Source organism: Ursus americanus, chromosome 4 (genome assembly GCF_024610735.1).
Source record: "Ursus americanus isolate L20-20 chromosome 4, mUrsAme1.1.p, whole genome shotgun sequence".
Classification (NCBI taxonomy): Eukaryota; Metazoa; Chordata; class Mammalia; order Carnivora; family Ursidae; genus Ursus; species Ursus americanus.
In genome coordinates, this window is record NC_142130.1 from 99,291,985 (window position 1) to 99,319,753 (window position 27,769).

At 51.0% G+C, this 27,769-nt stretch overlaps 1 protein-coding gene across 9 annotated transcripts in view; it reads left to right on the forward strand.

Annotated features, from left to right (window-relative positions):
* Nucleotides 1-27,769, forward strand: part of PCNT (pericentrin) — a 129,981-nt gene that overhangs the window by 20,614 nt on the left and 81,598 nt on the right. For 8 of the 9 annotated variants that reach the window (XM_045776969.2, XM_045776971.2, XM_045776968.2 and 5 more), the window contains exons 3-13: nucleotides 1,082-1,177; nucleotides 9,245-9,379; nucleotides 10,952-11,207; nucleotides 12,984-13,039; nucleotides 14,440-14,614; nucleotides 15,104-15,240; nucleotides 16,509-16,620; nucleotides 18,199-18,424; nucleotides 18,756-18,834; nucleotides 22,794-22,926; nucleotides 23,850-24,067. In XM_045776969.2, coding sequence (XP_045632925.2) covers nucleotides 1,082-1,177; nucleotides 9,245-9,379; nucleotides 10,952-11,207; nucleotides 12,984-13,039; nucleotides 14,440-14,614; nucleotides 15,104-15,240; nucleotides 16,509-16,620; nucleotides 18,199-18,424; nucleotides 18,756-18,834; nucleotides 22,794-22,926; nucleotides 23,850-24,067 — 1,623 coding nt within the window. The remainder of the gene's footprint in view (nucleotides 1-1,081; nucleotides 1,178-9,244; nucleotides 9,380-10,951; nucleotides 11,208-12,983; nucleotides 13,040-14,439; nucleotides 14,615-15,103; nucleotides 15,241-16,508; nucleotides 16,621-18,198; nucleotides 18,425-18,755; nucleotides 18,835-22,793; nucleotides 22,927-23,849; nucleotides 24,068-27,769) is intronic. The other variant, XM_045776972.2, reaches the window with a different exon arrangement.

Sequence of the window (27,769 nt, forward strand, 5' to 3'; positions counted from 1 at the left end):
AGTTTAGGTGATGCTGTGGTTAATGACCACAAAGGCATGAAAGGGATTTAGGTGTGGAATGCTGCTTTTGATTTCACATTTCAAACGTAGATTTTCTTTAGACATCACCTAACTTTTTTGCAGAGTCATTATCAACTCATTTTACACAGCAGATTAAAAGCCCAGAATTATTGTGAATTCATGGGCAGAAAAACCATCAGGGATAATTCATTAGAAAACTTTAAGGTCAAGTTTGAGAAGATTTCTTTTTCTTTCCCTCCCTTTTTTTTTTTCAGATTTTATTTGTCAGAGAGAGAGAGTGAGAGAGAGAGAGCACGCGCAGGCACAAGCAGGGGGAGCAGCAGGAAGAGGGAGAAGCAGGCTCCCTGCTGAGCAAGAGGGGCCCGATGCAGCACTCGATCCCAGGATTCCAGGATCGTGACCTGAGCTGAAGGCAGACGCTTAACTGACTGAGCCACCCAGACATCCCTGAGATGATTTCTAAAAAGAAACTAAAAATACGGTTTCTACAAATTACTAAGGAAAAAAATTATCTAAAAATGGAAATCTTGAAGATGAAATATTTGAACTTATATAAAAAGAGCTTAGGAAATATGCATGTGTCTGAAAGATTAGAATTTATTGAGAAACTAAAATTTAGTAATTTAAGTATCACACACACAATGAAATAAAGAAGCAGAATTTATTAAATAGAAGAGCATCAGGGCACCTGGGTGGCTCAGTTGGTTAAGCATCCAGCTCTTGGTTTCGGCTCAGGTCATGATCTCAGGGTCATGGGACCGAGCCCCAAGTCAGGCTCTGCGTTTAGCATGGAGTCTGCTTGTCCCTGTCCTTCCCCCTCTGCCCTTCCCCACCGCCAAATAAATAAATAAAATCTTAACAAATTTAAGGGCAACAACATCATTAGGGAAATAAGTTGTGTAAAAAATATTAAAGATTGAGACTTGTTTATGGAGGCAAGTGCATTCTGAACAGGTGGGAATGGAGTTGGTGTTGGCATTTGGGTGTGAGGGTGGGAAGGCCTGAGGTTGCAGCTCTGGATGTTGCTATAAATGCTCTTCTCTGGCCCTTCCCCTCTTAGCTGGAGGACCCCAGTGAAGAGAGGACAGGGCACTCGGAGCAGCCACCGCAGAAGCTGGATGGCGACCATCTGGAACAGCCTGGGGTTATCACAAAGGTATTCTTCGGGGTTCTCTGTTAAAGTGTGTTCCTTATTAGAGAATTTCTCCCTGTTGTGGTAGAAATCCAAACCAGAGAGAGGACTCAATCTCTGAAGGGCCTTCTCTCTTCAAGAGTAGAAGCTTAGAGCAAGGATAGCTGGATGCAGAGCTTCCCCTGCAGGCCTCACTTCCTTGGTGTTGCCTTTGCAAAAGCAGAAACTCTTTCTGGGGACCCTTCTGATGGAGCCCAAATCTCGCTTCTTTGTGTGACCTTTGATCTTTCCTTCCGGATGTTGAAGAGAGAAGGTGGCCTTTCATACACTGAGGATAGTGGTCACGTCTGACTTCTCTCATTGACCCACTTCTCTCATTGACCCATTGCCCTATTGTTGTGGTAGGTTTCCTGGGCCTGGCCTTCATCTCTCCCATAATCAGTTGTGTGTGGGGGGTCCCAGTTTCTGCCGCAGGGCCTGGCATGAAGTCCACATGTGTTGGATTACTTACTTTTATTAATTTGTTTTGTTTTAGCATTTGGAAGGAAATTTATTAGATGCTGAATTGACTGGTTTCAAAGTGTTATGTTACAATTCTGTATTTTAAACATTGGATTCTAGCTGGACTCAGTCCACATTACTTTAGGCAATGAGCATTTTGGTTTTTAATCTGCATTATTGCAGGAGAGATCTAGATCATAGGCAGGGCCTGGAAAAATGGTCTCTGGTGGGGTCCACGAAGCTCACTCTTAAATACATGTTTTTATACTTGTTTTAAACTGTGACACAAAAACAAAAAATAATCCCTGTGACGTTAGCATGTACGTGAAAAAGTAGAAACTACATAAAATGTACATACAGCCTAACAAACATGTACACAGGAAATACCACATGGTCCTCCTGCAGATTGGACATAGGACAGTGCTGGACCTGCTACTGTCTTCCCTTGACCCTGAGTCAACTCCATCCTGATTTTGTGGCAGTTATGCTTTAGAACTTTGTGTAAATGGATGAGACATGGTGCTGGTGTTTTTTACCCTTTCCCTTCCAACATCTTTGCACCCTTGTATTTTAGATGTATGTCCTGCTAAGTAGTGGGGGGTTGATTTTTAAAAATTATTCTGCCAGTCTTTGTCTTTTTAGTGGATATTATAATTCATTTACATTTAATGTAATCACTGATGTGTTTGAGCTTACGTTTCATTTAATTTGGGCTTTCTGTTTGTTTTGTTTCCTTTTTTCTCCTTTTATAGGGGCAGGGCTTTAGATTATTTTTTATCAGGGGATTTCTTTCTTTTTTTTTTTTTTTTAATTCTCCCTTTACCCATTTTCACGTAATAATATACTCGGTTTCTGTTCTTTTAATGGTAAGCTTATTACATACAACATTTATACTTCTCTAGGTCTAAATTTAATCAGTACCTTCAGTCTTCAAAAGTACAAGGATCTTAGAATACTTAAACTCCATTTATAACTCACTCAGTGTATGTTTTTGTTATTTTGTTATAAAATACACTTACCATAAAATTTACCATCTTAGCCATTTTTTTGAAGACTTCTTTATTTTAGAGAGAGAGAGAGAGAGCGTGTGCAAGCAGGGGAGGGACAGAGGGAGAGGGAGAGAATCTCAGGCAGACTCCCCACTGAGCACAGAGCCTGACATGGGGCTCAGTGTCAAGACCCCAAGATCATGACCTGAGCCGAAACTGAGAGTCAGGTGCTTCTTAGCCCTTTTTAAGTGCACAGCCCAGTTGTGTGAAATGCTTCCGTTATGTTGTGCAGCCGTCACTACCATCCATCTCCACAGCTTCTTTCGTCTTGTAAAGCTGAAACTCTGTTCACTTCAAGTAGTAAGTCCCCATTCTCCCTCCCCCAGCCCCTGGCAGCCACCATTCTACTTTCTGTCTCTGATTTTGGCTATCCTAGATACCTCACATAAGTGGAATCACGTCATTGGTTTTTTTTGTGTGACTGGCTTATTTCACTTAGCATGATATGCTCAAGGTTCGTCCGTGCTGCAGCTTGTGACAGTGTTCCCTTCCTTTCTAAGGCTGAGTGATACTCCTTTGTACGGTTTGACCACTTCTTAGTAATGCATTCATCTGACAGTGGACGCTTGAGTCTCTTCCACGGTTTTGCTGTTGTGAGTAATACTGCCGGGCAGTATAAGGTGTGCGAATACCTCTCTGAGACTCTGCTTTCAGGTCTTCTGGATGTATGTCAAGATGTGGAATTGCTAAATCAGATGGTAATTCTAAGTCTAATTTTAATTTTTGAGGAACCTCCATACTGTTTTTCACAGTGGCTGCCTCATTTTATATTTCCATTAGCAGTGCACGTCCTCACCAACACCTGTTTTCTCTTTTGTATAGCAGCCATTCTAATAGGTGTTACATTTCTTTTTGTTTGTTTAAGTAAACCCTGCGCCCAACGTGGGGCTTGAACTCATGACCCCGAGATCAAGAATTCTACCTCCACCAACTGAGCCAGCCAGGCGCCCCTGCATTCCTTTTTTTAAAAATAATTTTTAACCCCACAGTTCATCCATCCTTCTATTTATCCAGCTACTCATTGGTTTAAATAAACTTTTAATTCAGGAGTAGTTAGAGATTTCCAGAACAGTTGCAGAGCTAGTACAGACAGTTCCCGTATACCCCTCACCTCACTTTCCTACTGTTAGCATCTTAGACATGTGGCACATTTGTCAAAGCCAAGGCATTAATTCTGCGACCTTACTATTAACTAAATACAGACTTGCTTGGGTTTCACCAGATTTCCCCCTAAGAACTTTTTCTGTCTGGGACCCCACCCAGGACGCCACATTGCTTCTGTGGTCTTGCCTGCTTGTCTCCTCGGTCCTCGGACAGTGTCTCTGTTTCTGGCGAGCCTTTTGAGTAGCACTGGTCAGTTACTTTGGGGACTCTCCCTCAGTTTGGGTTCCTCTGATGTTTTTTCATTATTAGACTCAGCTAAGGATTTCACCACTGAGGCGACATGCCCTTGTAATCTCCTCCTACCGGGCAGGGTCAGCTGAGTTTCCCCTTTTGCAGACTGTCCTCTTTGGAAGTGGGTCACTGAGCCCAACACACACTTCAAGGGAGGGGAGTTATGTGCTGCCTCCTGCGGGGAGGAGTATCCACACATTCTGTTTGTGATTCTTCTGTAAGGAAGATTTGCCTCTTCCCCCCATTAATTAATTTAATCACGTATTTGTATCGGTATGGGCTCATGTATATTTATGTTATACTTTGTGTTATAATCTCAAACTACATTTTATCTCTTTTGTTGCTTAAAATATTCCAGCTCTGGCCATTGGGAGCTTTTTCAGTCTGGCCCTGCGTCCTGGTGACATGCCCCCTCCTTTGTCTAATAAGCACACTCTGGCCTTCTTCAGGCTCATCTTGTGCTCTCCCTGCCTCAGTTCTAGGGTCACCCATTTCTTCAAGGGGCCCTGGTTCCTTTTATTTGATGGTAGTAGAAACCAAGACCTGGGCGCTGGGTGTGCTTCTGGGTCGCTCAGCGGATGTGTAGGCACGCTAGTCCGTGTGCACACATGGCTCTGTAGTTAATTGTGTACGTACCTGTCCGTATATACGTGTGAAGGTAAGCTTGAGTGCATCCTGCCGTCCCCGACTCCAGTCCAGCACCACAGGACTCCTCACAGAACAGCTCCACCCCTGCAAGTTTCCCTCTGCGCCCCTTGCTGTCCACCTCCCCTCCCTCCCCCAGCCCCTGGTGACTGCCCACCTCTTTCTGTTCAGTAGGTTTGCTTTTTCTGTGGTACAGATAGAATCCTAGAATATGTAGCCTTTTGGGTCTGACTTTTGAATCCTGTAGCAAAACAAATGTAGGATTCATACAAGCTGTTTCTGCATCAGAACTCCCTTCTTTTCCTTGCTTTATTGCCCGGACCCTGGTGAAGGACAGCCTCCTTGCTTCCACGTTGTTCAGAATTATGATGAAGGAATCATTTACTTTCTAGTGGTTGGTTCTTGTTGTTTAGGGCTAGTATCGTAGCTCCATTTTCTTCATCCTTCATTCCTTTTCTGGCTTCCCCGGTGGGGTCATGCTCCTTCTGTCTGCAGAACACTCCTGAGTATTTCCTGTAGCAAGACCCTTCTCATGTCGCTCCCAGTTGATGTTTTCCTGAATGTATTTTTGGTTTTTTCCCTTTGTTCCTGGGAGATGACCCTACTGGTGTGGACATTCAGATTGGTGGTCGGTGTGCCCCGAGCTGGGGGTTTATCCTGCTCTGCCCTGGCTTCTGTGTCAGCAGTCAGTGCTCCGTTCTTTTGCCACCGCTGCTTTGCAGACTTCCTGTTTGGTATTCTGCGTTTTACTTTACGAGGCCTGGATGTGCGCTTCTATTATTTTACTACAGAGACGTGGGATCATGGGGTCTTTTGGTCTGTGGCTGATACCTTTCACTTTTGCTGCTTCTAGAAAATCTCCAGGCAGTATCTCCATGCATAGCGTCTGGCCCTTCTTTCTCCAGGGGCCTGAAATTCCGACGAAGGTTTTCAGAGCTCCTCTTATATACACCTCTCCCATCTTGTTTTCTGTACTTTCCTTCTTTTGGTTACCCTGGAAGATTTCATCTGGGTTCTCTCTTCTTTTACCACCTCTATTCTTCTGTGTGTAATCGCTCTTAAACCCATCTGCTGAATTGTTGATTTTGTCTTTGCTGTCTGTATGTCAGGACATTCTGTTTGGATTTCTTTTTTTTTTTTTTTTTTTTTTTAAAGATTTTATTTATTTATGTGACAGAGAGACAGCCAGCGAGAGAGGGAACACAGCAGGGGAGTGAGAGAGGAAGAAGCAGGCTCCCAGCAGAGGAGCCCGATGTGGGACTCGATCCCGGAACGCCGGGATCACACCCTGAGCCGAAGGCAGACGCTTTAACGACTGCGCTACCCAGGCGCCCCTCTGTTTGGATTTCTTAAGGACAGTGATACCATTTTGTACAATGTAATGTTTCCTAGAGATACTTTGAAGCTGCTCTTAAGTTTTATGAGCAAATTGGTTTGAATTTTGCCCAGTATTTAGAGGTGCAGTCAGTTCTTCACTGTAAGTTAACTATATGGCTTGGGATTATTTTGGGCTGCACACCTGTGTGGGAACCACTTGTGGGTGCTGCTGAAGGGCTTTTCTTCTGTAATATTTTGTTTTCCACATACCTGTTAGCGTTCCTGAAGTAGCCTGTGGTGTGCTCACTTTTCGTGAAGTGTTTGTGTGGTTTCCCTGATATATCTGTGTCCTGGCTTGTGGGAGCCCCTCCAGATGGGTGCCAGATGTGTATCTGATTGGTGTCCCGGGGAGCAGAGGAGATGCACGGCTGGGATCTGGGGTTCCTCCTGCTTCTCAGAAAGTGTGTGCGGCTATGCTCGGAGATCACCCTGAACCACATCCCCTACCGTGGCTTCTGGCAGGGTTCCAGAGCCTTTTTTTTTTTTTTTTAAGGTTTTATTTATTTATTTGTCAGGGAGAGAGGGAGAGCACAAGCAGGGGAAGCAGCAGGCAGGGTCCCCACTGAGCAGGGAGCCCAACACGGGGCTCGATCCCAGGACCTGAGGTCACGACCTGAGCTGAGGGCAGACGCTTCACTGACTGAGCCACCCAGGTGCCCCTGCTAGGACTTATTTTTAGGTCATTTTCTTTGCTTGGGGATTTCTGCATCCCGTGGCATCTATAAATTTGTAAACAAACATGATGAGCAGGCCTGGGTTTTAATTTTGCAGGAGAGATGCCCCCACATCGCCTCCTCTGCCTCCACGTTTGGAGATGGGTGAGCTCCCTGACCTCCCCGCACCTGGCCTTCCCACACTCGGGCAGTGAACATATGCACCTGTCCTGCTGCACAGGCCTTCAGGACACCTGGCTGTGTCTGCACATGTCATTTCTAAGCACCCTCCCAGCAAAGCCGCTGATTTTGGGAGCATGTGCTGCTCTCACATGTCCCTGTCTCCCTAGATCGTTTTAGGTTCCACGTGCCTCCTGTCTGGCGCATGTGGTGTTCCCTCCCTTAAGAGCATTTAGAGTCATTTTTGTTTTATTTTATCTAATAATCCTGACGTTTGTAGTGAAAATGTTTTAAGATTATGCCTTTTATATTTAAAACTGGACATTCCTATATTACCTTTTACCATTGGGAAAAGTCCGTTAATTTGGAGAAGGGTCCATAATGACATTTAAAGGGCTGTAATGCTCCCCTTGGAACAGTTGGCTTCCACGTTGTGGGCCCTCATAGATGGAGGGGCCCTTGTATGTGTGTCTTCACCAGCAGTGCTGATGCTTCCTGGGCATCCCCGGCATGTGTAGGGAGCAGTGGGAACCTCTGCAGGGGTGGGGCTCAGGGCTGGAAATGGTCACAGAGGCTGGGAAGGTCCCAGAGGAGCCAAAGGAGGGAGGCAGAGCTGGTGTGAGGGCACAGGGGCCCCCTGGTGCATGAGGCAAGTGCCAAGTGGGACAGCAGGAGGGACTGCCCCCCTGCAGGGATTTTTCCCAAGGGCAGCAGATGCACTGAGTTTTTCCAGGGAGTGACAAGGTTGGATTTGTTTTCTGAATGCATCATTTGGCCTCTAAGCCAGTGACCTCACATTAGGCCGAGTGACCATGTGGGCCAGCCAGCTGTGCTCATGGGAATGGGAGAATGCCAGGACCGGCCTTGGGCTACGATGGGGTCGCTGTGAGGGGAGGCAGGAACAGGAGGACTGTGAGGGTTTGGGGTACTGTTAACTGAGGGCATAATGCTGGAGGAGCCCTGGCTTGGGCAGGGAAATTCAGTTCAGTTTGAGTCCAAGGTGCCTTGTAGACAAGCCGCAGACAAAGGTCTGGGCTGTCACGTAGGGGAAGCTGGGAGGCTTGTGTAGCAGCCTGCTCCAGGCGGGGTGGGGTCTGGTTGGGGGGGGGAGGGATAAGGGAGACGGGGATGCTCATAGAGGGCCTGTAGCTTTTCTTTTCTCTTTGGATTGTTGATGCTGAAAATGTTCCCAGAATTGGGAAATTTTTTTTAAGTATGCTCTTAGTCCCGCCCAGAGCCCTGCGTGGGACTTGAACTCACAACCCTTGAGATCAAGCCTTGAGCTGAGACTGAGTCAGATGCTTAACCCACTGAGCCGCCCAGGCACCCCCAGAGTTGGGAATATTAAGACAGAAACATTTTCTATGGCTCTTGACGTATGTTGTCAAAATAGCTCATAAGAAAAAGTTACACCAACTGACTGTGTCATTGACGGTGTTTGGTTGCTTCCCCGTGACCTTGGTGACATTGAGGATCGATATTTTACCACCAGCTTTTGCTGACTTACCAGCTCTAGGTTGATGTTTCAGATTTAGGTTCAAATGGCATCTTACATCTTCAGCTTTTATTGGCACCCACCCCTTGCATTTCATGTACACTTTCTGTCCCGCGAGTATCCCTTCCCTCCTTTGACGGAGGGGCAGATAGCCTGCGGAGCTCACGCTACGGTCCGGTATCAACACCTGCGGCAGCCTCTCTCTGGGGTTTTCTACTTTACTCTAACCCACTTAAACAGGTTGAATGTTGTTTCATAGTTATTTTTATTGAGAGGTGATTCACGTATATAAAATTCACCGTTCTGAAGTATATATATCAGTGGCTTTTAATACGATCACTTTGTCGTGCAGCCGTCACAACTAATTCCAAAACATCTTCGTTACCCGAAAAGGAGCCCCATAGCCACTCACAGTCATTCCCCATTCCTCTGTCCTTCCAGCCCCCCGGCACCGACCGGCCGGCGTTCTGCCCCTGCGGGTTTGCCTGTTCTGAACATTGCATATTCACAGAACTGCACAGCATGTGTCTGGCTGCTTTCATGGAGTCTAACGTTTTGAGGTTATCAGTGTCGTGGCTCCTTTTTATGGCTGAGTGGTGCCCCCTTGACTGGCTTCTCCATGTTCTGTTTATGTGTCCCTGTCCTTGGACGACGCTTGGGTCGTTTCCACCTCCTGGCCGTTGTGAGTAGTGCTGCCGTGAACACTGCTGGGCTCGGTTCTCTCTGGTGTGCTGTTTTTAGGGACTGTGTTCTCACGTGAGTTCTCTGGGTCGCGTTCTTTGTTTTCCTTCCTTAGGAATGTGAACAAGAACCTAAGCAAGAAATTGCGGAACTGATGAGAAGACAGAAGTGTGAGGTTGGCGCACAGCAGCAGGAGGCCGTGGAGCTCCAGCAGCCAATGGAGATGCAGCAGGTGCCGCCGCAGACCCAGGTGAGCCGGGATGCTCGGGCCCACGCCCAGGGGCGTGGGGCTGTGGCCGACCCCTGCATACTCGTCCTGTGATTTGCACCAGCGGTCTTGGGATCTGGGAGCGTTACAGGTAGGAGAGGTTTATCACAGAGTGGACGGATGTGTGTGTCGCAGGCTTGCTGTGTGTGGGGCCTTTGAAAGGGCAGGTGGAGGGACGTGCGAGGACACCTGGGGGCAGCGAAGTCTGGCCAGGTGCTGCTCGCAGCACAGCTGGCGGTTTCCCTATCAGCTGCCGCCACCACTCATTGAACAGGCGATGCCGTGGCCATGAGGGGCCTCGAGGAAGAAAAGCCATGACAGCCGTCCTGGAGGCCCATCCGACTCCCCTGGTGGCTGCCACCTACAGGAGGCGCACGGTGCTCTGGACACGCCCTCGCAGCGGGAGGGCTGGCGTGCATCCCTGCACCTCACTGTGGCCTCCCTGTCCTGCTGGAGGTCCCTGCTGGCCTCTTTGGAGACGTGTGTTCTTTTCCCATGGTTTCTGCTTATTGCTCTCCTTTATCCATTTTATTTATTTATTTTTAAAGATTTATTTGACAGAGAGAGAGAGAGCATTAGCAGGCAGAGGGAGAGGGAGAAGCAGGCTCCCCGCTGAGCAGGGAGCCTGATGCGGGACTCGATCCCAGGACCTGGATCATGACCTGAGCTGAAGGCAGACTCATCACCGACTGAGACACCCAGGCACCGCGCCCCCTTTATTCATTTTATCTTTATGCTTTTTTGGGTGCCCCTTAAGTGCTAAGTTCCAGGCATGTTTTTCTGTTGTTTGTGTTAATTGGAAATAAGGTGTGCTTCCTGGAACCCTGTCCTTTCTCCACTTTCCCCCAAGGCGGCGGAAGGAGAACCAGATTCCCCGTATCTTAGCTAGGCACAGAAGTGTCTCCTTTGTCCCCTCTGCCCACCTTCCAGAGCGGTGAAGTGCAGAGCTCATTCGTCTCTGGTCTGGAGCATGGGGTTCCTGATGGTGTCCTTAACTCAGCACCTGCTAGGCCCTGTTTGGCTTCACGTTTTGCCCTCGTTGGCAGTGACTGTGCAGAGCCTCCTCCTGTCTGTGTTCTGGTTATCATCCCATGTTTCTGATGGAGGTCTTGCAGCATCTGGAATGGCTGCTCACCTGTCTCCGGGCCAGAATGGTCCTACGGGCTGGGGAGTCTGTGTGCCCACTGGCTTTGTGTGTCTGTGCCCTGGTGAAGGAACTACGGCCCCAGCCGTCTGCAGAGCCATGGTTTAGGTGGAGGGAGGGCACATGTGGGCTAGAAGGGCTTCAAGATAGGGTTGGGTGGGCAGTTTTAAGTGGTTGGGGAGCTGCCAGGCTCTGCTGGGGCTGTCTGAGGTCCTGTGGGGGGCCGAGCTGGTGCCGTCCCTTGAGCACGAGGCTCGCGGGAAGCAGGTGGAAAGAGCCTGTGACGGTGGTTGGGGGGCTGCTGCTGTAGCATCCTGGCAGACACGGACGCGCTGGGCAGTGTCCTGGTGCTCCTGTGAGCTGTGCAGCTGCTTTCCCCAGTGCCCCAGAAACCCCTCTCTCCCCCGCAGCCGGTGCCCTCCCTGGAGCTGGAGGCGCTGCGCCTGAGTCTGAGCAACATGCACACCGCGCAGTTGGAGCTGACGCAGGCCAACCTCCAGAAGGAGAAGGAGACGGCGCTGACGGAGCTGCGGGCCATGCTGAATGGTCGGCATGCCCAGGAGCTGGCTCTGCTGCGGAGCAGGCAGCAGCAGGAGCTGGAGCTCGCCAGGGAGCAGCACGCGCGGGAGCAGGAGGAGACGGTGCTGCGGTGTGGCCGGGAGACAGGTGCGGGCACACGGCCGGGAGACAGGTGCGGGGGCGTGGCCGGCAGACAGATGCAGGAGACAGGTGCAGGAGACAGGTGCGGGCGCGTGGCCGGGAGACAGGTACTGGGGTACAGGCCTTGTCTGTGAGGCACTGGCCCTGCTGCCGGTTTTGGGAAGGCAAGCAGGTGACGCCATCAGCGGCGTGTCCCATCCAGATCTCCCTGGCCGCACACGGGTGCCATGCGTGCTGGGCGTCGTTCTTCTCCGGGGTAGGGGCAGTGTGAATCCTGCTCTGGGGGGCTCTGCTGTCCCCTCGCCATCTGTCTGCTTCTCCAGTGGGCTTGTGTTCGTTTTTGAAGTGGTGTCATGTGATGTGCTTATGTGCTGGAAGTTTCCTTGTCCGCCTCTTTGACGGGACCATGTCTGTGGCTAAGCTTTGTTGACCGACCCCAATGCTCCTGGACACAGACGCCCACATCCCACAGTGGGGCCACGTGGCTCCCGGTGGACGGCCTAGGCACCTTTTCCTGTGGTGGTTCTCTGGCCTAGACTGAGCTCTTTATTTACATCTAAGATGTAATTTTATGTTTAATGGTTTTTTTCTACTTTTTTGTTAGTTACTGCTTTTGTAAACATCAGTTTTGGAAACACCAGCCTGATGTTGCTGTAATTCACATACCATACAATTCTCCCATTTAAAGTGTGCGTTTCAGAGTCATGCAAACGCCCCCACAGTCTAAGGTTAGAACATTGATCTCCCAGAAAGGAACCTGTGCCCATGAGCAGTCACCCCCATTTCTCTGCTCTTCTGCCTGTTTGTTGAGTTTTTCATTTGAAAAATGAAAGGGTGCGTGGCCTCAGATTTGTTCTAAGTTTTCCTCCTCCGGGTCCCACCCCCAGCCCTCAGAGGGAGGCAGTCTTCTCAGGTTCTGGGAACGCTGTCCCGTGTTTTTTCATGTAGATTCAAGGAAACATAAGTAAGTAGTTTTACTTTTTTTTTTTTTTTTTTTTTTTTCATTTTTGCTCATTTAAAAAAATACAAAACATGCTTTACCTTAGGCCCCTTCCTGTGCTGTTTTCTCTCTGTGCTCACCCCTGGGAACGGGACCACAGAGGGGCCCACACTTGCCCTCTGCTCTATGAGGCTCTGCCCTGGGCTGGGCCCCTGTGACCTCCCCTCAGAGGTGGTGTCTGGCCTTTGCTTGAGCTCTGAACTTGCTCAGGTCACCCTCATCTTATACCTGTGGCATTGGCTGGCCCCAGCTTCCCCTTGGCCCTTTCCTGAGGTCCCTGCGTCTCTTCCTGGTGCCCACGTCCCCCGGTGTGTGCACACCTCTCAGTGCGTATCAGGCCAGCCTCGTCCCTCCTCTGCACCCCCAGCACTTGGTGCCTCTTCTTACGGTTACTCCCTCGGGGCTTGGGGACTAGAACGTCTTTGCCTGTCTTCCATACCTTGCCTGGATTCCGGCACGGCAGGAGCCTGGACTACAGGCCCAGGGTGCGTGAGGGCCTGGTGTGGGGCAGACAGACCAGAAGGGGGACCCTGCAGCACTGGAGCCAGCTTGTGTGGGGCTGTCAGGCTGGCTGGAAGGCTCCGTCCTTGGTTTGGGCAGGAATATAATTTGTTCGTTCTGTCACACATGGGACTCTTGTTCCCTCACAGACATGCCCTGTTGTCCTTTTAGCGTTGGTGAGTGTTCCTGTGCGTGCCGGCAGCCCTCTCACTGCCCAGTGGTAAGACTGTGGGAAACTCGGAGACTCTGTGGTCTGATCTGCTTTAATGTTTTCCTTGCAGCTGAGCTGAAGGAGAAGTTACAGTCAGAGATGGAGAAAAACGCGCGGATGATAGAGGTAGACGTCGTTAGAAATGTCATTCTGCGGTAGGGGAAGAAAGGGATAAAGAAAGGGGGGGTAATCAGAAGGGGGAATGAAGCATGAGAGACTGTGGACTCTGAGAAACAAACTGGGGGCCTCAGAGGGGAGGGGGGTGGGGGAATGGGATAGACTGGTGATGGGTAGTAAGGAGGGCACGTATTGCATGGTGCACTGGGTGTTATACACAACTAATGAATCATCGAACTTTACATCAGAAACCAGGGATGTACTGTATGGTGACTAACATAAAATAATAAAAAAAAATTAAAATAAAAAAAATGTCATCCTGGGTATGCAGTGTTTCCCCTTCCCCCTCCATCGCTCCAGCTTGCCCGGAGTCCCCACAGGAAAGCCCCTCACCTGATTCAGACAGAATCCAATCAGAGCTTTAATTGAGCAGACTGGTAGAAAGTACATGCCTTTGCTTTAGAGGAAAAGCATTCTTTTCTTTGTATAGTTTGAATTTATCAGCACATCTTGTTTGGGGTTTCACGTGTACTTATTCTATGATGTGAAGCTCTTGCACCCTCAAGTCTGATTGCCAGGTGGCCCACATGGCCCAACCCTCACTGTGCTCCGGGACTGACAGACGTCCCTGGGCAGGGGGGTGCCCTGTGGCGACTGAGTAAAACGTGTGGGGTGCAGATCCCAGGCACCTCGGGGGAGCACGGGGGGAGGGGTGGGGTCAGAGTGGCTGTGCCATCGACGCCGCAGCTGGCCCCATGTGCTGTGCTGACCATATGTCCTGTAGTGATCCTGCTGATTTCACCCCACACCCCTCCTGGGGAAAGAGTTCTGTTTTGGGGTGGGGGCAGAATTAGCTCCTCTCTGAAGAAGTCTCTCACTGAAACTTTTCATCCTGGCTGTGTGTCCCTTTCTCAAGGCTACGTTTGTGGAAGGGCCGTTGGTGTTGGTGACAGCAGAGGAAGTGGCTGGTGAGGTCAGGGGACGTTGGTGACATTAGGGGACACGTATCTGACATCAGGCATGTGGGCGTTTAGGCCCTGGCTGCTCTGACCAGGCAGTTGGTGGAAGATGGCTGTCAGTCCCAGGTTGGAGGCTTGTGCCCTAGCTCTCCACCCCTCTAAGCTGGACAGTGGGGACTCATTCTTTAGGGCATTTGGGACAAAGCCAGCCCTTGGCAGAGGTCAGGTGATGTCACCGTGGAGGACCTCCATCCACGCTTTGTTTCCAGGCAGGTGGTCCTTGCTCCCTCTGCTCCTGTCCCTGGTGGTGGGGGACCATTCAGCTTCTTGGAGTGACAGTCTGGTCTGGCTGCAGTGACTGCCCACGCCTGGTTTTCAAATGCAATTTGAATTTTTTACCACAGATAGTCCACTGTGGCCCATAGTCTTTTCTTTCCTTTCTTGAATTAGAACCTGAAGCAAGACTGGGAATCGGAGAGAGGTTTATGCTTAGAAAACCTACGCAGAGAATTGTTTGCAAAGCATCGGTTGGAATTGGAGAATTTACAAGACCAGTTTAAGAAAGAATTGGCAGAACAGAAAGCTGAATCAGAGAAGATTTTTCAAGCCAAAAATCAGGCTGAATGTGAGTTTCAAATTAAAATGAGCAGGTTTGAGGAGGGGACTGATTGTGTGGAATGCTAGAACAAACGTCGCGTGCTGTGTCAGGCTCGCACTGGGCATGAGCGTCCTGTGTTTTGTTGCCAGAGGGGCTGTGGGTGCGTGTTGCCCACAGTGGTGGAGACAGGTGCAGGGCCGGCTGGGCGCTCGGGTTCAGCCATGGGGTCTCCCCTCGGCCACAGAGTTCTCAAGCTCCCTAACCTCTCCTGAAACCTTTGTTTCAGAGATACTTGTCCATGTGTCATTAGTAAATTGTTATCAGGAAGGTAATGCTGCGATTATTTACCTTTTATTCCTGTTGGCTGTCACACGGCGCCACCGCGGTGAGGAGGTGGTGCCTGTCGGGGCGGCTCCCCAGGAGCGCAGGGTGCTGGGACCGCGGGGTCTGGAAGGAGCGGCGCTCCCGCGCGGTTGAGGAGGCCACGGCCTCAGGGAGGTGTGTGCCGCTGTCCAGGTGCCCTGAGGACTCTGGAGACACAACAGGAAGCAGCCCTGAGACAGTTACGCGAAGACCTGCTGTCCCAGCGCTGTCAGTACGAGCGGGACTTGGAGCTGAGACTCCGAGACCAGGAGGCAGAACACCAGCTGGAGGTGGGCGGCGGCTTCCGTACTTCACCTGCTTGGCAGGGAGGGGAGGCTTTAGAAGATTTTGGATGGGATTGTTCCATGTTCCGTTGTTTCCTAAAACTTCAGTAGTAAATTTAAAGAGACCGTCGGAATTTAGTAGATAGAGAAGTAAGGATAGAGTTTGTGGAGTTGGTGTACCGGTTATGCCGGGTCACACGCATACGGAATTTGTATTCTTTACCAGCGCCCCTGGGACCCAGACGCCATGTTCTCTAACCGTAACCCTAAGTAAACAGAGAAGTCCTGAGAAGACTTAGCCAGAAACACTGCTGCTGCTTGTGTATTCAGAACTCTTTTCCAGCAAGACAGCACGTGCCCATGGTGGGAGACATGGTCAGATCTTACTCAGACACCCAAGGGCTTCTGTCCCGAGGACCGTCAGTGCCCCAGGCATCTGGCCGAGAGTCAGAGAGGCGGAGTCCATCTCGGCCTGTGCCCGGATTTCAGAGGAGAGCCCAGGAGGAGCTTGTGCTGCTGTGGCTTTCGCAGCTGCTCTGGCTGCCTTTCCCCATCACCTCCGTGCCGATTCTCCCTTGCCGATGAGAAAGAAACACCGAAGGGCCCCTTCTGTCCTGTCCCTGCGTGAGGCTGGCGGGGCCATCTACAAGGCAGCAGGCTGACCCCAGGGCCACTGCAGGCCAGAGCTCCCATGTCCCCTCTGGCAGGGCTTGTCCTTCAGCCTTCAGCCCTGCCCTCGTACCTGCCCACTTAGTGCCTTGGAGTGGCTTGTGGCTTGACCCCTGAGCCCCCCCCCCCCCCCGTGAAGACGGTGGACGGTGGTTTCTGCTCTCAGCTCTGGGGGTGCAGGATGGGCTGGCTCTGTTCACCCCTGAAGAGACCCTTTCCAGGGGGATTAACCGAAAAAAGCAGAGAAAATCCCACCATGCCACAGGAGGGGGAGGGAGGACCCCTGGGGTGGACAACAGGGGGACCTCCAGAAGGCTGGTACTGACTGGCAGCCTGGAAAGGAGCCCAGCCCTCCCTCCCCTGGCAAGTTAGAAGGATGTGTGTTTAGGACAATGGAGAAGGTTCCGTCCTTACTCAGCGAGGGAACCACAAGACTACAAGCAGGTAAAGGCGTGTTAGAAACGGGCTGTGGTCTCTACTGCTGCTGTGGCTCGTTTTCTCTGGGCTCTGGGTTTGGGGTTCACCTTGGGTGCCCCCAGAGCTGGGCACAGAGCTTCCGGGCTTGGTCTCGGGCGGCGTCTCACATTATCGCCTTTCTTTTCCAGTTAGAGGGCCTCCGAGCATCCTACGCAGAGCTGAAGGCTCAGTCACAAGAAGAGATCCGGCGCCTGTGGTCCCAGCTCGAGTCTCCGAGACCCGACAGACAGGACCCGAGTGGTGAGGAGTTTCATGCTGAAAGTTCAGATCCTCAAAAGCTAAAGCTGTGTTAATTGTTCAAACCCCAAACCAGGACTTAACAATTATAGCAGGCACAGAAAGAGCGATTTTGTAAACTTCTCTGAAGACTGGTGTGTGGTCTTAAGGTGGAAACTTGAGGGCCTTGGTTTCGTCTTTGAGCAAGTTAGCTAAGTAATGGCTACAGAATCGTGTTTTTTCTCACGTTCCTGTGAGGCAGTTTGCGAGTGCGAGAGGGATGGAGCTTGCACCAGGGCTGGCGTTCACCGAGAAGCCGTGTCAGCGGGCGTTTGGGGGGTGCAGGTGCGCCTTACTGTGTGACGCCCGGTGACCCCTGTGAGCTCACCTGGGGCAGGTGCTGTCAGGCTCCTGTGGCCGAGGGTGACACCCAAGTTGGCACGGCCCAGCAGTCACCTGGCCCCTCCTACAAGACCTTCTGTAAGAACAGTCCCCGCTCGTGGACAGTGCCTTCGGCAGGAAGTCAGGAGACGTGAGCGAGTGAGACAGGCTGACGTGTGTTTCTGCCGACGCTATCTAGTTGGAGCCTTTTCAGTCTAGGGGTCCCCCTTGCTGGGCACACTGGGGGCAGAGAGCAGGGTTATGAGGAAGGGCCAGGGACCCGTGTGGTGGGCGAGGCCTCGCCCGTCTGCTCACACCTCGTCTTTCCCTTGTGCCTGTTGGCTGACGGCTGTGGCTCACGCTCCTGCAGAGGGCCCGGCGGCATGAGCTCCTGCAGTCAGCTGTCACGAGGCCTGTGGGGAGCCGCGCCCTGGCTTCCAGGGGTCCTTTAGGGATGTTTGTCTTGAAACTTCTGGGTAGTGGCCGGTTTACATCCACATTATTTGAAAGCTAATTTTTGATTATTGTTTAGCAGCTGTAGTATTCTCTTGCTGAAAATAGCAATGGTGTATGTTTTCTCGAGGTCAGTGTGTGTTCCTGTTCTGTTGCTCTTCATGAAATATCACAGATTCCGTGGCTTGGAGGCACGCACATTTATTAGCTGGCAGATGTTACGTAGGTGGGAATGGGATGGCGTGCCTGGGTTTCCTGTCTGGGATCACTCGCAGCCGGAATCAAGCTGTTGGCTGGGCCTCAACTTGGCTCACTGACGCTGTGGCAGAGTGAGTCCCTGCGGTTGTAGGGCTGAGGTCTTGTTTCCTTGCTGGCCCTTGGCTGGGGCTCTCAGGGCCTTGGGGCCACCCACATCCCTGCCCTGCGGCCCAAGCCACACGTGGAGCGCCTCTCATACTTCTGGTCTCTCTGACGCCTTCAGCACCAGCCTGAGAAAGCACTCTGCTTCCAGGGGGCCCATGGGATCCGCTGAGGCTGCCCAGGCCACCTCCCTGTGTGAGGTGCCACCACCCTGTGTGAGGTGCCACCACCCTGTGTGAGGTGCCACCACCCTGTGTGAGGCCACCCAGCGTAAGCCACGGAGGGGTCCCGCTTCACCTTCGTGGGTGCTGGGACCCGGGCCCTTTCTGGAGTTGAGGTCTGCAGTGTCTCCTGGTGTCTCCTCAGTGTTTCGTCTGAAGGTGACTGCGTAATTCCTTCCCATTAAAGCGTTCCATGACCCGGCCCGCACGCCTCATGGGGCAGAGCTCGAGCACCTAAAGCGGGACTTCCAGCAGCAGCAGCAGCGAGAGAAAGCCAAGCACGAGTCTGAGCTGGAGCAGTTGAGAATTTACTTTGAGAAGAAATTAGAGGAGGCTGAGAAAAGTTACCAAGAAGACCTGATTCTGTTACAGCAGCGGCTACAGGAGTTTCTTCGGGAATCTGTGGAGATCAGGTGCATAAGTCCTTTTCATCTTCAGTGTGTTTTCGAAATATGGGACCCTTGAGCTGAATTGAAATCTAGTTTTATTGGTGATTTCATGCCAGTGGAGAAACACAGCTCGTGTTTGGGCCTTGAAGCAAGAGAGCGTTAGGCTAGGAGCAGTGCGTGACCTGCAGCACCCGGGGTCCCCTCTGCCCCGACAAGGCTCCCGCCATGCAGTCACACGGACACGGCCGCTCCGCCGAGGGCTCCTGTCCTTGACGGGGGCAGTAGGATCGCCGTGGAGGGAGCAGGGAGGAGGAAGGGCACATGAGGAGGTTTTAAAACACATTTTCTCTCTTAGTGCACCCAGTGTGATTTTAGAAGAGAGGTCTGAAAAAGAAAGAAGAGAGCACCTTGATGGACTCCACCTTCAGCCTGAGGTGACGGCCCCTTCTTTCCTTCACTGAGGGGAAATGGACACATAGTGTCCGCTTCGGGTGCACAAGGTGCTGACGTTGGTGTGCCGCAGCGGTCCGCGTGACCTCTGTCCACACCCAGGGCTACAGAGTTTCTTCCTTCTGGGACGAGAACTTTTCAGATCTCCGGTCTCAGCAGCGTCCACACGTACAATACAGCATTTTTATGTCTAGTCGCCGTGCTGTGCACTACAACCCCAGACTCTGTTTTGTAGCTGGAGGTTCGTACCCTCGGACACCTTCTCCCGTTCCGTCCGCCCCCACCCCCACTCTGGCAACCACCGGTCTGTTCCCGAATCTGTCCGCTCAGTTTCCAGGTTTCACGTGTAAGTGAGATCATGTGGGACGTGTTTTCCTCTGACTGACTGACTTGCTCAGCATCATACCCTCGAGGCCCATCCATGTTGTCACAAATGGCAAGATCTCCTTCTTCTTTATGGCCATGTAATAATCCGTGGTGTACACACCGCATCTTCTTTATCCTTCGTTGGTCCGTGGACACACGGCTGCAGGCACCTGAGATGTGGCCAGGGTAGCCTTCCTGTCACCGGAGGTTCCCTTTTATTTGATGGTTATGCCTTGAGGTGTCGGTACCCGGGTCTCATGGCCATCACCCTGGGCAGGTGGCTTGCCGTGACGGACGGTGGCCCCGTGCAGACGTGCTCTGCCCCAGCGAGCGCAGCTCTGCTGTCAGCATCTGTTCTCAGTCGCCTCAGGTGGCCATCGTGAATAGACCACAGACCGGATGGTTAAGCAGCAGAAAGAGGCTGGAAGGTGGAGGTCGGGGCTGGTTTCTCCTGTGGCCTGTCACCTTGGCTTGCAGACGGCAGCTCTTATGCCGCCTGTTCATGTGGTTCCTCTGTGCACACGCGCCCCGAGCATCTCCGTTTCCACATAGTCCCATTCTGAAGTGCTGGAGGTTCGGACTTCGACATATGAATTTTGGGGACACAGTTTATCCTGTTGAACAGGCTGCTTCCTGTTTCCCATTGTTAATGTCCTTTTCTAGAAACGTCTGTCTGTGTGTGATTATTTCCTGGGGGCAGGAGTGTGGTGTGGGATGGTTCCCTCCCTTCCACTTCCTTTCTTGTGTGTCCTACTGGGCGTGGCATGGCTGCCGCAGCACGGCCCTCATGCCCAGCACAGCAGTGCCTCTGGGTCCTTGTCCATGGCCCCATCCTGCCCTCTGGGCCCCTTGCCCGCTGTTGTCCTGGGGTCGCCCTGCATTCTAGTTGGATGGTCCCTGCTGCCTGGGGAGCCAGTGTGTGTCTGCATGTGGCCCCTCTCTTTGCTGCACCTGTCCCCTCAGTGGAGATGCAAGGGCTCATGGGTCGTTCTCGTGTGTTTGGCGGGTATAACCCATCTGGCACGTGTTCTCTGTCCTCTTGCCCCCACGCCGTGGAGAGCTGCCCTGGAGAGCTGCCAGCCAGTCCGTCCCACGGATTCTCCCTTTGTTTGTGAGCTGCCCGTGCTGCAACAGCCCTGGGGTCCCCGCGAGTGCCCTCAAGTTTTCAGGGAGCAGTTCACATGCGTGTGTGTCCACTTGTCACGCTGGGAGTGGGGGAGGCCTTGCGTCTGTGACTCTCCCTTCGCTTCCGGGAGGCCGGTCTCGTCAGCACTCGTCTTCAGCGTCCTGAGCGCTATCTCCTCGCAGCTCTCGTGAGCCTTGTTCTCAGTTCTTCAGATAAATGTTTTATTTCTGTGATCATTTTTAATTTCTAGGGGTTCTGCTTTCTTGCTGTGCTCTCCTGTCTCTGCCTAGGGTGCAGCGTTCTCATGCGCCTCTCTGGAGACCATCGGTATTAAAGGGTTTCTCGTGCTTCCTGTGTGTCCCTGCTTTCCAGCCGTCCATCCGTGTGGGTGTCTGTGCTCTGTGGATGTCGGGGTCCCCTGTGTTGGTTTGTGACCCATGGCTATGTCTTCATGCGTGTCGTGAGGCACCCCTGGTTTTGGGGAGACCCGTGGCAGAGCTCCTCCTGGGGTCTTGCCTTACATGGCCTTGGGCTGTGGCCCCTGGGTGTGCACAGCCTCTCTGCCTTCTGGGCCCCGGACCTTGCCGTGAGCCCTGATTTTTGTCTTCCAGGGTTGGTCATCTTTGGTTCTTTGATGACCTCTTCCTGTTTCCTTTCCTCGTGGGATTCTAAGTTAAATTTTCCTGGTCATTGTAGCCACACTTCAGGAAGGCAGCAAAAGAAGAATGATGGAACGTGTGTGTGTTTAACCAGAAGTCCAGTGTGTTTGTTGCGCACGTGTATGTGTTGAAATGTTGACAGGCCACCGTGCCCTCCTCAGGGCATCTGGCCAAACACCCGCCAGCCAGCGGGGTGTGGGAGCCCCACGCCTACTCACCTCCCCCCTCACCACCCTGTTACCGCTGGACGTCGGCAGTTTGTCCCTCGTTGATGGACTGCCAGTGTCTCTTTTCAGTTTGTGTTTTTTTGGTTTTTAATGAGGTCAAACCTCTTTTTACTTGAAATTGACCGTTCTCGCCCCCTGAAGTTCTCCCTCCATACCTTTGCTCTCGTGACACTTGCTCCCCTCCCCCTGTGGTTTTGAGGGCCCACTCTGCTCACCTTTGGACTTGGTTGTACTCACTCGCAGTGGTGCCCGTGGGCCTGGGTCTGCAGTTGTGGGTTCTTCCCTGGCCCTTGGCGCTTTGGCCCCTTTCTCAGAGCACCCAGCGTTTCCCTGCATCATCTTCTGGTTCTTTTACTTTATTCTTTTGTTTTATTTATTTATTTATTTTTGAAGATTTTATTTATTTGAGAGAGAGTGAGAGAGAGAGAGATAGTGAGAGAAGCGCACAAACTGGGGGAGGGGCAGAGGGAGAGGGTGAAGCAGGCTCCCCGCTGAGCAGGGAGCCCGAGGCGGGACTCGGTCCCAGCACCCCGGGATCATGACCTGAGCCGAAGGCAGACGCTTCATGACTGAGTTCTTTTAAAGTCTTTAATTTTTAGTTCTCATCCACCTGGAACTGAGCTGCTGTCCAGCAGATGTACGTAGACTCTGAGTTTGTTACCTTTTTCTAAATGGCCAGTCAGTCTTTCAGGCTCGACTCGTTAGAGCACAGCCTTCTGTGTGCTTACTTGTCCCGGGGCACAAGTCTGTTTCTGGACTCAATTCTTCCAGTCACTCAAGTGGTTTGTTTTTGTAGCAACGTAGGAACTTAAGTCTTGCTTTGGAAGATCATTTGAGCTTATTGTGAGCTTGAAGTTGAGGTTGATGCAACTGCTCTGTGGTTTTTGAGGAAAATGGGTTTACTGGCTGCATTTTAAGGGGAACAGGAGAGTTTAGCACATGCACTGAGCCCTTTCCTTGTTTCCTCCCTCCCTTCCCTCAGGATACTTGGCCTGGGCTTCTTGTCAGGTGTGCTCACAGCCGTGACCAGAGCCCCTTCCCTTGGGGGCCCCTTCCTCTTGGGGGCAGGTCCATATCCCAGGCAGGCCAGGCATGTGTCTGATTCCGGAAGGGAAAGTGCCGTTGGGAGACACAGTGTAGGGAGTGAGGGGGCTTGGGAGTAAGTAGGCTGGGGGGCCCCACAGTGGAGCAGGGTACATTTGGCAGAGGCCCTGGCCCTGGGAAGGGGGTCTGGTGGTCAGGGTCTGCCTGCAGTTCATGTCCAGGAACGTTCTGGTTAGGAATGGCCTACTTGGCAGCTGGGGCTCAGTGTTGGCCTCGGTGAGCAGAGCGCGGGTGTGAGGAGGGCTCTCCAGCCAGGGGTGCGTGCCTGTCTCCTCAGGGCTGTGGTCTGCCATCTCCCTGAGCTACTTGGCCCCCTGGGGGTGAGATGCTGGGGACAGGGAGATGGCGTGAACATGCACGGCCCAGCAGGTGTTACATGGGAGGCTGTGATTAGGTAACATGGTAATGAGGCCCCTTATAACGTTTCCTCTGTGTGATTTTTCTTGCATTTGCACACGCAGTTAGAAGAAAACCACCGGTGCCAACTAGCAGCGCTGAAGTCCTCCCTGGAAGCTCAGCAGGCGGTGGGCTACGTAGGGACCCAGGTGTTGGAAGGGGAGCAACGTGTGGGGCTCTCAGAAGCGCCCAGCGAAGGTGTGTGCACTTCCCTGCTGCCTGTGTTGGCAGCCGTTCAGCCCACAGGGCACAATATGTGGGAAGGTTGGGGACTCCCACGGGGGTTATTTGGACATCCCAGCCCCTAACTCTGTAAATCCTCCCTGGTGGTGTCCTCAGAGTTAAGGGGCTGGGCTTGGGCCTGACCAGGTGCAGCACCAGGGGCCACAGGAGACGGGCGTGGGAGGAGAAGCTGAGGTCCTAGCAGCAGATGCAGCAGATGGGACAGGCTGTGGCCCCGCTGCTGAGGAGAGCAGGTGTAAGGCCCGCCATGGACACAGATTCCAGGAGGCACCCCTTGTAGCATGGAGGCGGCGAGACAGAGGGTCCCACGGCGAGGGGGTCTGGATCGATGCTGGGTGCTCTGGCACGACTACCTGTTTTGGGCACGGGCTCCCTTGGAGCTGATGAGGCGGGCTAGGAGGGAGAGCAGGGCTGCTGAGAGCCCAGGTCACGTTGTGCTTGGCGTCTGCCTCTCACTCTCCTTCTGGTTCTCAGCCACTGCACACGCGCTGTGCTCGGTGGGCGCTGACGGGCACACGTGGAGTGCTGCTGTCCACCGCTCAGCTCATTCTTGAGCCCAGGAAGGTGACAAGTCTAGACCTGAACAGCCTAGGAGGGATCCCCCTGGGCCAGAACCACACGTTCCCCACAGTTGAAAACAGTCACCTGATACCCCAGCTAAAGGGACGGAGTGGGTGGTGAGTGGGTATGGGTAGCTTAGGCAGGGCAGCTCGTCATCTGGGCCCCGGGCGTTTCTGACTGGGCTCACCCAAGGGTTGCCAGAGTGCCAGGGTCTGTGTTGTGTGGGGCGTTGGAGGGTGAGTGTCCTTGTCTGTGCTGTGTGGGGTTCCTCAAGGTTCCTGCCTGATTGTCCTTCCTGCCACCTTGTCCCCTCACAGAGCTTGCTCGGGGGCCGCTCCCGTGTGTGCAGGACACGGCCTTGGAGGTGGAGACAGAGGTGGCGGCCAGAGTCTTGGGTTTGGAAACTGAGCACAAGCTTAAACTCTCACTTCTTCAGACGGAGCTCAAGGAAGAAATCGATGTCTTAAAACTAGAGAACAGAAATTTACACGAGAAGTTGCAGCACGAAATCCACCTGAGAGAGGACTTGGAGAGGGTAAGTGTGGCTCTGGCCCGCTTCCATGGTGGCAGACTCCTATGGAGACCCACGCGGGTCCTGGCACTCCTCCCCCTGCTACTTGCAGCCGTGTCTGCTTCGTGCAGAGTCCAGACAGGGCTCCATCCTGAGCCGAGCCAGGGTTTGGGTCCTTGTTGCTCCTTCCCCCTGTCTCCAGCGTTAGGGGACTGGCTGGGTGTCCTCAGGTGGGTGGCAGGCTGGTTGGCACGGCCAGCTGCAGGCCCTGTGTGCCCTGGTGTCCCCAATGGTGTTGAGCCCTGGGCTCTCTGCTGACTGTTGGTGGTGTGGCTGTAGTGCCATTTGAGTGAGGAGAGCCCTGCTGCACTGCCCACCTGGCAGAGTCTGGCCCGTAAGCCTCACCTGGATTCCCAGCAGGTTTCCCTGCATACGCAGTGCAGGGTGTGGCTCATCCCTGTGTTGGAGCAATAGAATCGACGTGGCCAGAGCTGTGCGTCTTTTTCACCAGTGTCCTTGTATTCCCTCCACTTCATGCTTGTGGCCTGATGCTCTCACCCTCTGTTCTTTCCTGTGAAGGTCTTTCTGGATTTTCATTCTCCATCAAAACGCAGTTTCATACGAAGTTATTACTAACTGCATGTCTGATCACATGTCATTCTCGAAGGCATTGGTGAGGACTTGGAGCAAAGCAGAAGTAAGGGTAGAGCTGTGTGCAGAGCTGTGTGGGCCCGTCGTAGGTGGACTCACTTGCTGGTCTGTGATTTTCAGCATGTGGTCTTCACAGGCACCATTCAGTGAAGGGCAGACTTTCCTCCCTGACTTCTGATATTAGGTGTGTGTGTAATATCTTTCCTGGACCCCCATTTTATCTGCTTACATCAATTATTGAGAGGGAAGTATAGAATTATCTATTTTTCCCTTTAATTTTGTCAGTGTTTTGAGTATTTTGGAGTTGTTATTACATGCACACACATTTGTGATTGTTCTGTCTTTCTGAAAAATACCCTCTTTCTCTCTCCTTTGTAGCATTGTTTGTACTGCAGTCTACTTTCTCTTTCATTAATACAGTCCTTCCGGCCTTCAATCGCATTATGTTTGCATGGCATACCCGTTTCTGTCCACTTTACTTTTAATCTCTGGAGACTAACTACCTGGAGTTAGTGCTGGACACCCATAGGTTAAGGGCTTAGTCCCGTGAGATGCCCCCACATCAGAAGCCATTTGCAGTTACTGGGTCCCCAGGTTACCTACTCACCTCGGTCTGACTTGGCTTTGAGGTCTGAATATTCCCATGCCCACCCATTCCCCTTTTCAGGCTCACATTGCCCAGGGAAACAGTTTACTGCTACCAGTTTATTAGGAAGGATGCACACAAGAGCAGCCGACCGGAAGAGATGAATAGGGCGAGGTGCGCGGTGGTGTGCAGCTGCCGTTGCCCGCTCCTCTCGTACCGCCGTTCAGCACCTCCACATGTGCACCCACCTGGAAGCTCTCCAAATCCCACCATTTAGGAGTGTTTCTTTTGACTCCTTCAAAGGTTTTTCTCTTTATCTTTTATCCTCAGTCATTTTACCATGATGTGCCTAGGTGTGATTTTCTTTGGTATTTTTTCTCTCATGAAACTTTTCTAATCAGTACATAAAATTGTGAATATTTGAGAAGAATCAGGGATCCTAAGAAACATAGTTACCTAAAAAAAACAAACTGAGAAAACCTCTTATACTTGATTGACCTTATTTTTTCTTATTTTAATAATGACATTATTGAAAAGGTGGTCTGTTTTAGTGGCTTACAGAGAATTCTGTACATTGTCTTTCCCCAAATTTGGGAAATCTTTACCAAGTATGTTCTTCAGTTTTTTATTTCTGCTCCATTCTCTCCTTTCCTTTTGGAACTCCATTTACATGGAGGTTCTATCTTTCAGTTTCTGAGATTCTGTTCATTTTATTTTTTTGAATCTTTTCCCCTTTCTGTTGGTTAAATTCTGTTGATCTTCCAGTTCACTGACTCTTTCTTTTGTTAGCTCTAATCTGCTTTTAAGTCCACCCAGTGAATTTTAAAATTTTAGGTAGCATGCTTTCCAATTCTAGAATTTCTGTTTGGTTGTAGGGTTTTTTTTGTTTTTTGTTTTTGTTTTTTACCTATTCAGTTCTTCTTAAGAATGTCTTTTTTCAGAGGGGAGGGGGTGGGGGATTGGGATAGGCCGGTGATGAGTATTAAGGAGGGCATGTATTGCAAAATAACACATATGGTGTTATTTGCAAACAATGAATCATGGAACACTACATCAAAAACTAAGGATGTACTGTATGGTGACTAACATAACATAATAAAAAATTAAAAAAAAATAATGTCTTTTTTCTTTGCCATGATTTTCTATTCTCTTATTCATTATGAGCATATTTTTCTTATGCTCATAGATGCAGTTAGGATATCTGCTTTTAAAAACTTTGTCTGCTAATTTCAACATTTGTGTCATCTTGGGGTTCCCCAATGATTGTATTTTTTTTTTTAGCATGGATCATTTTTCCTGTTTATTTGTATATCGACTAGTTTTGGATTGTATCCTGGACACTGTAAACGATATATTGTGGATACTCTGGATTCTGTTATGTACTGCTAAAGAGTATTGGGGTTTGGTTTTGTTTTGTTTTGTTTTAGCAGACATTCTGACTTACATTATATCCTCTTTGTGTTGGTCTGCTCTTGGAATCTGCCCACACATGTATGCATCAGGAATCAGCCTGAGATTTGGGCTAAGTTAATGCAAAGATTTTGCAGTTCTCTCTCTCTCTGTTTCTGTCCTAATGGGCTTTCACCTCTCATTTTCTACCTCCTCTGTTCAAACAAATGAGATTATGGGATTTCTATGTGCGTGGTGTGGACAGGTAAATTGCCCAGTGCCATTTCTTTTTTCTGGGTATCCAGCCCTTCTCTACAATCTGTCTGCTTTCAGATGCTCTCTCAGGCCTTTAGGTAGTTTCTTATATTTTTTTCCAGCCTTTATGGCTGCTAACCTCTGGGAGTGTTGGCCTGATTAGAGCTTCTCAAGCCCTCTCCAGAAGCTTGACCCTAAACTTAATTTTTTTTAAGCAGACTGTATACCCAACATGGAGTTTGAACTCATGACCCTGAAGATCAAGAGTTGCATGCTCTACTGACTGAGCCAGCCAGGTGCCCCTTTTATAACTTAATTTTTAAGTAAGGAATTGAGGTCAATCTTCAATACCATTTTTACTTTTGTTTCTTTTTGATGATGTTTAGTAGTTTATTGACCTACTTTCTTTCCTTTTTTGAAAATGAGGATATTTGCCTACCTTCAGCTTTGTGATTCACCTCCCTTTTCACAAGATCCTCTTTAAAGTTTAAATTTTAGTTCATCAATCTTTTGACCAGGTTCCTTGTAGATAATGGAATATAATGAAGCAAGGCCACAGACTCGAGCTCGTTGCACTGTTTGCTGTTCTCCTTCTCATGGACTTCTAGTTTTTTTGCTGATGGTGGCTCTGCTCTGGGGTGGTTGGCCTTCCCCTTGACTGAAGCCCTGTGATGTGTCTGATTTTCCCCCCATTACTGGTCTTGGTGCACAAAGAAGGCCTCTGACACTGTCTTTGTTTGCTCCACACGTGTGTGTGTTAAGTTCGGTTAGTTTTTGACCAGGCCTGCCAACTCCAGAGGTGAACAGCTGGTTTCTGGGTCATTACTGCCAGTAATCTTCTCCTT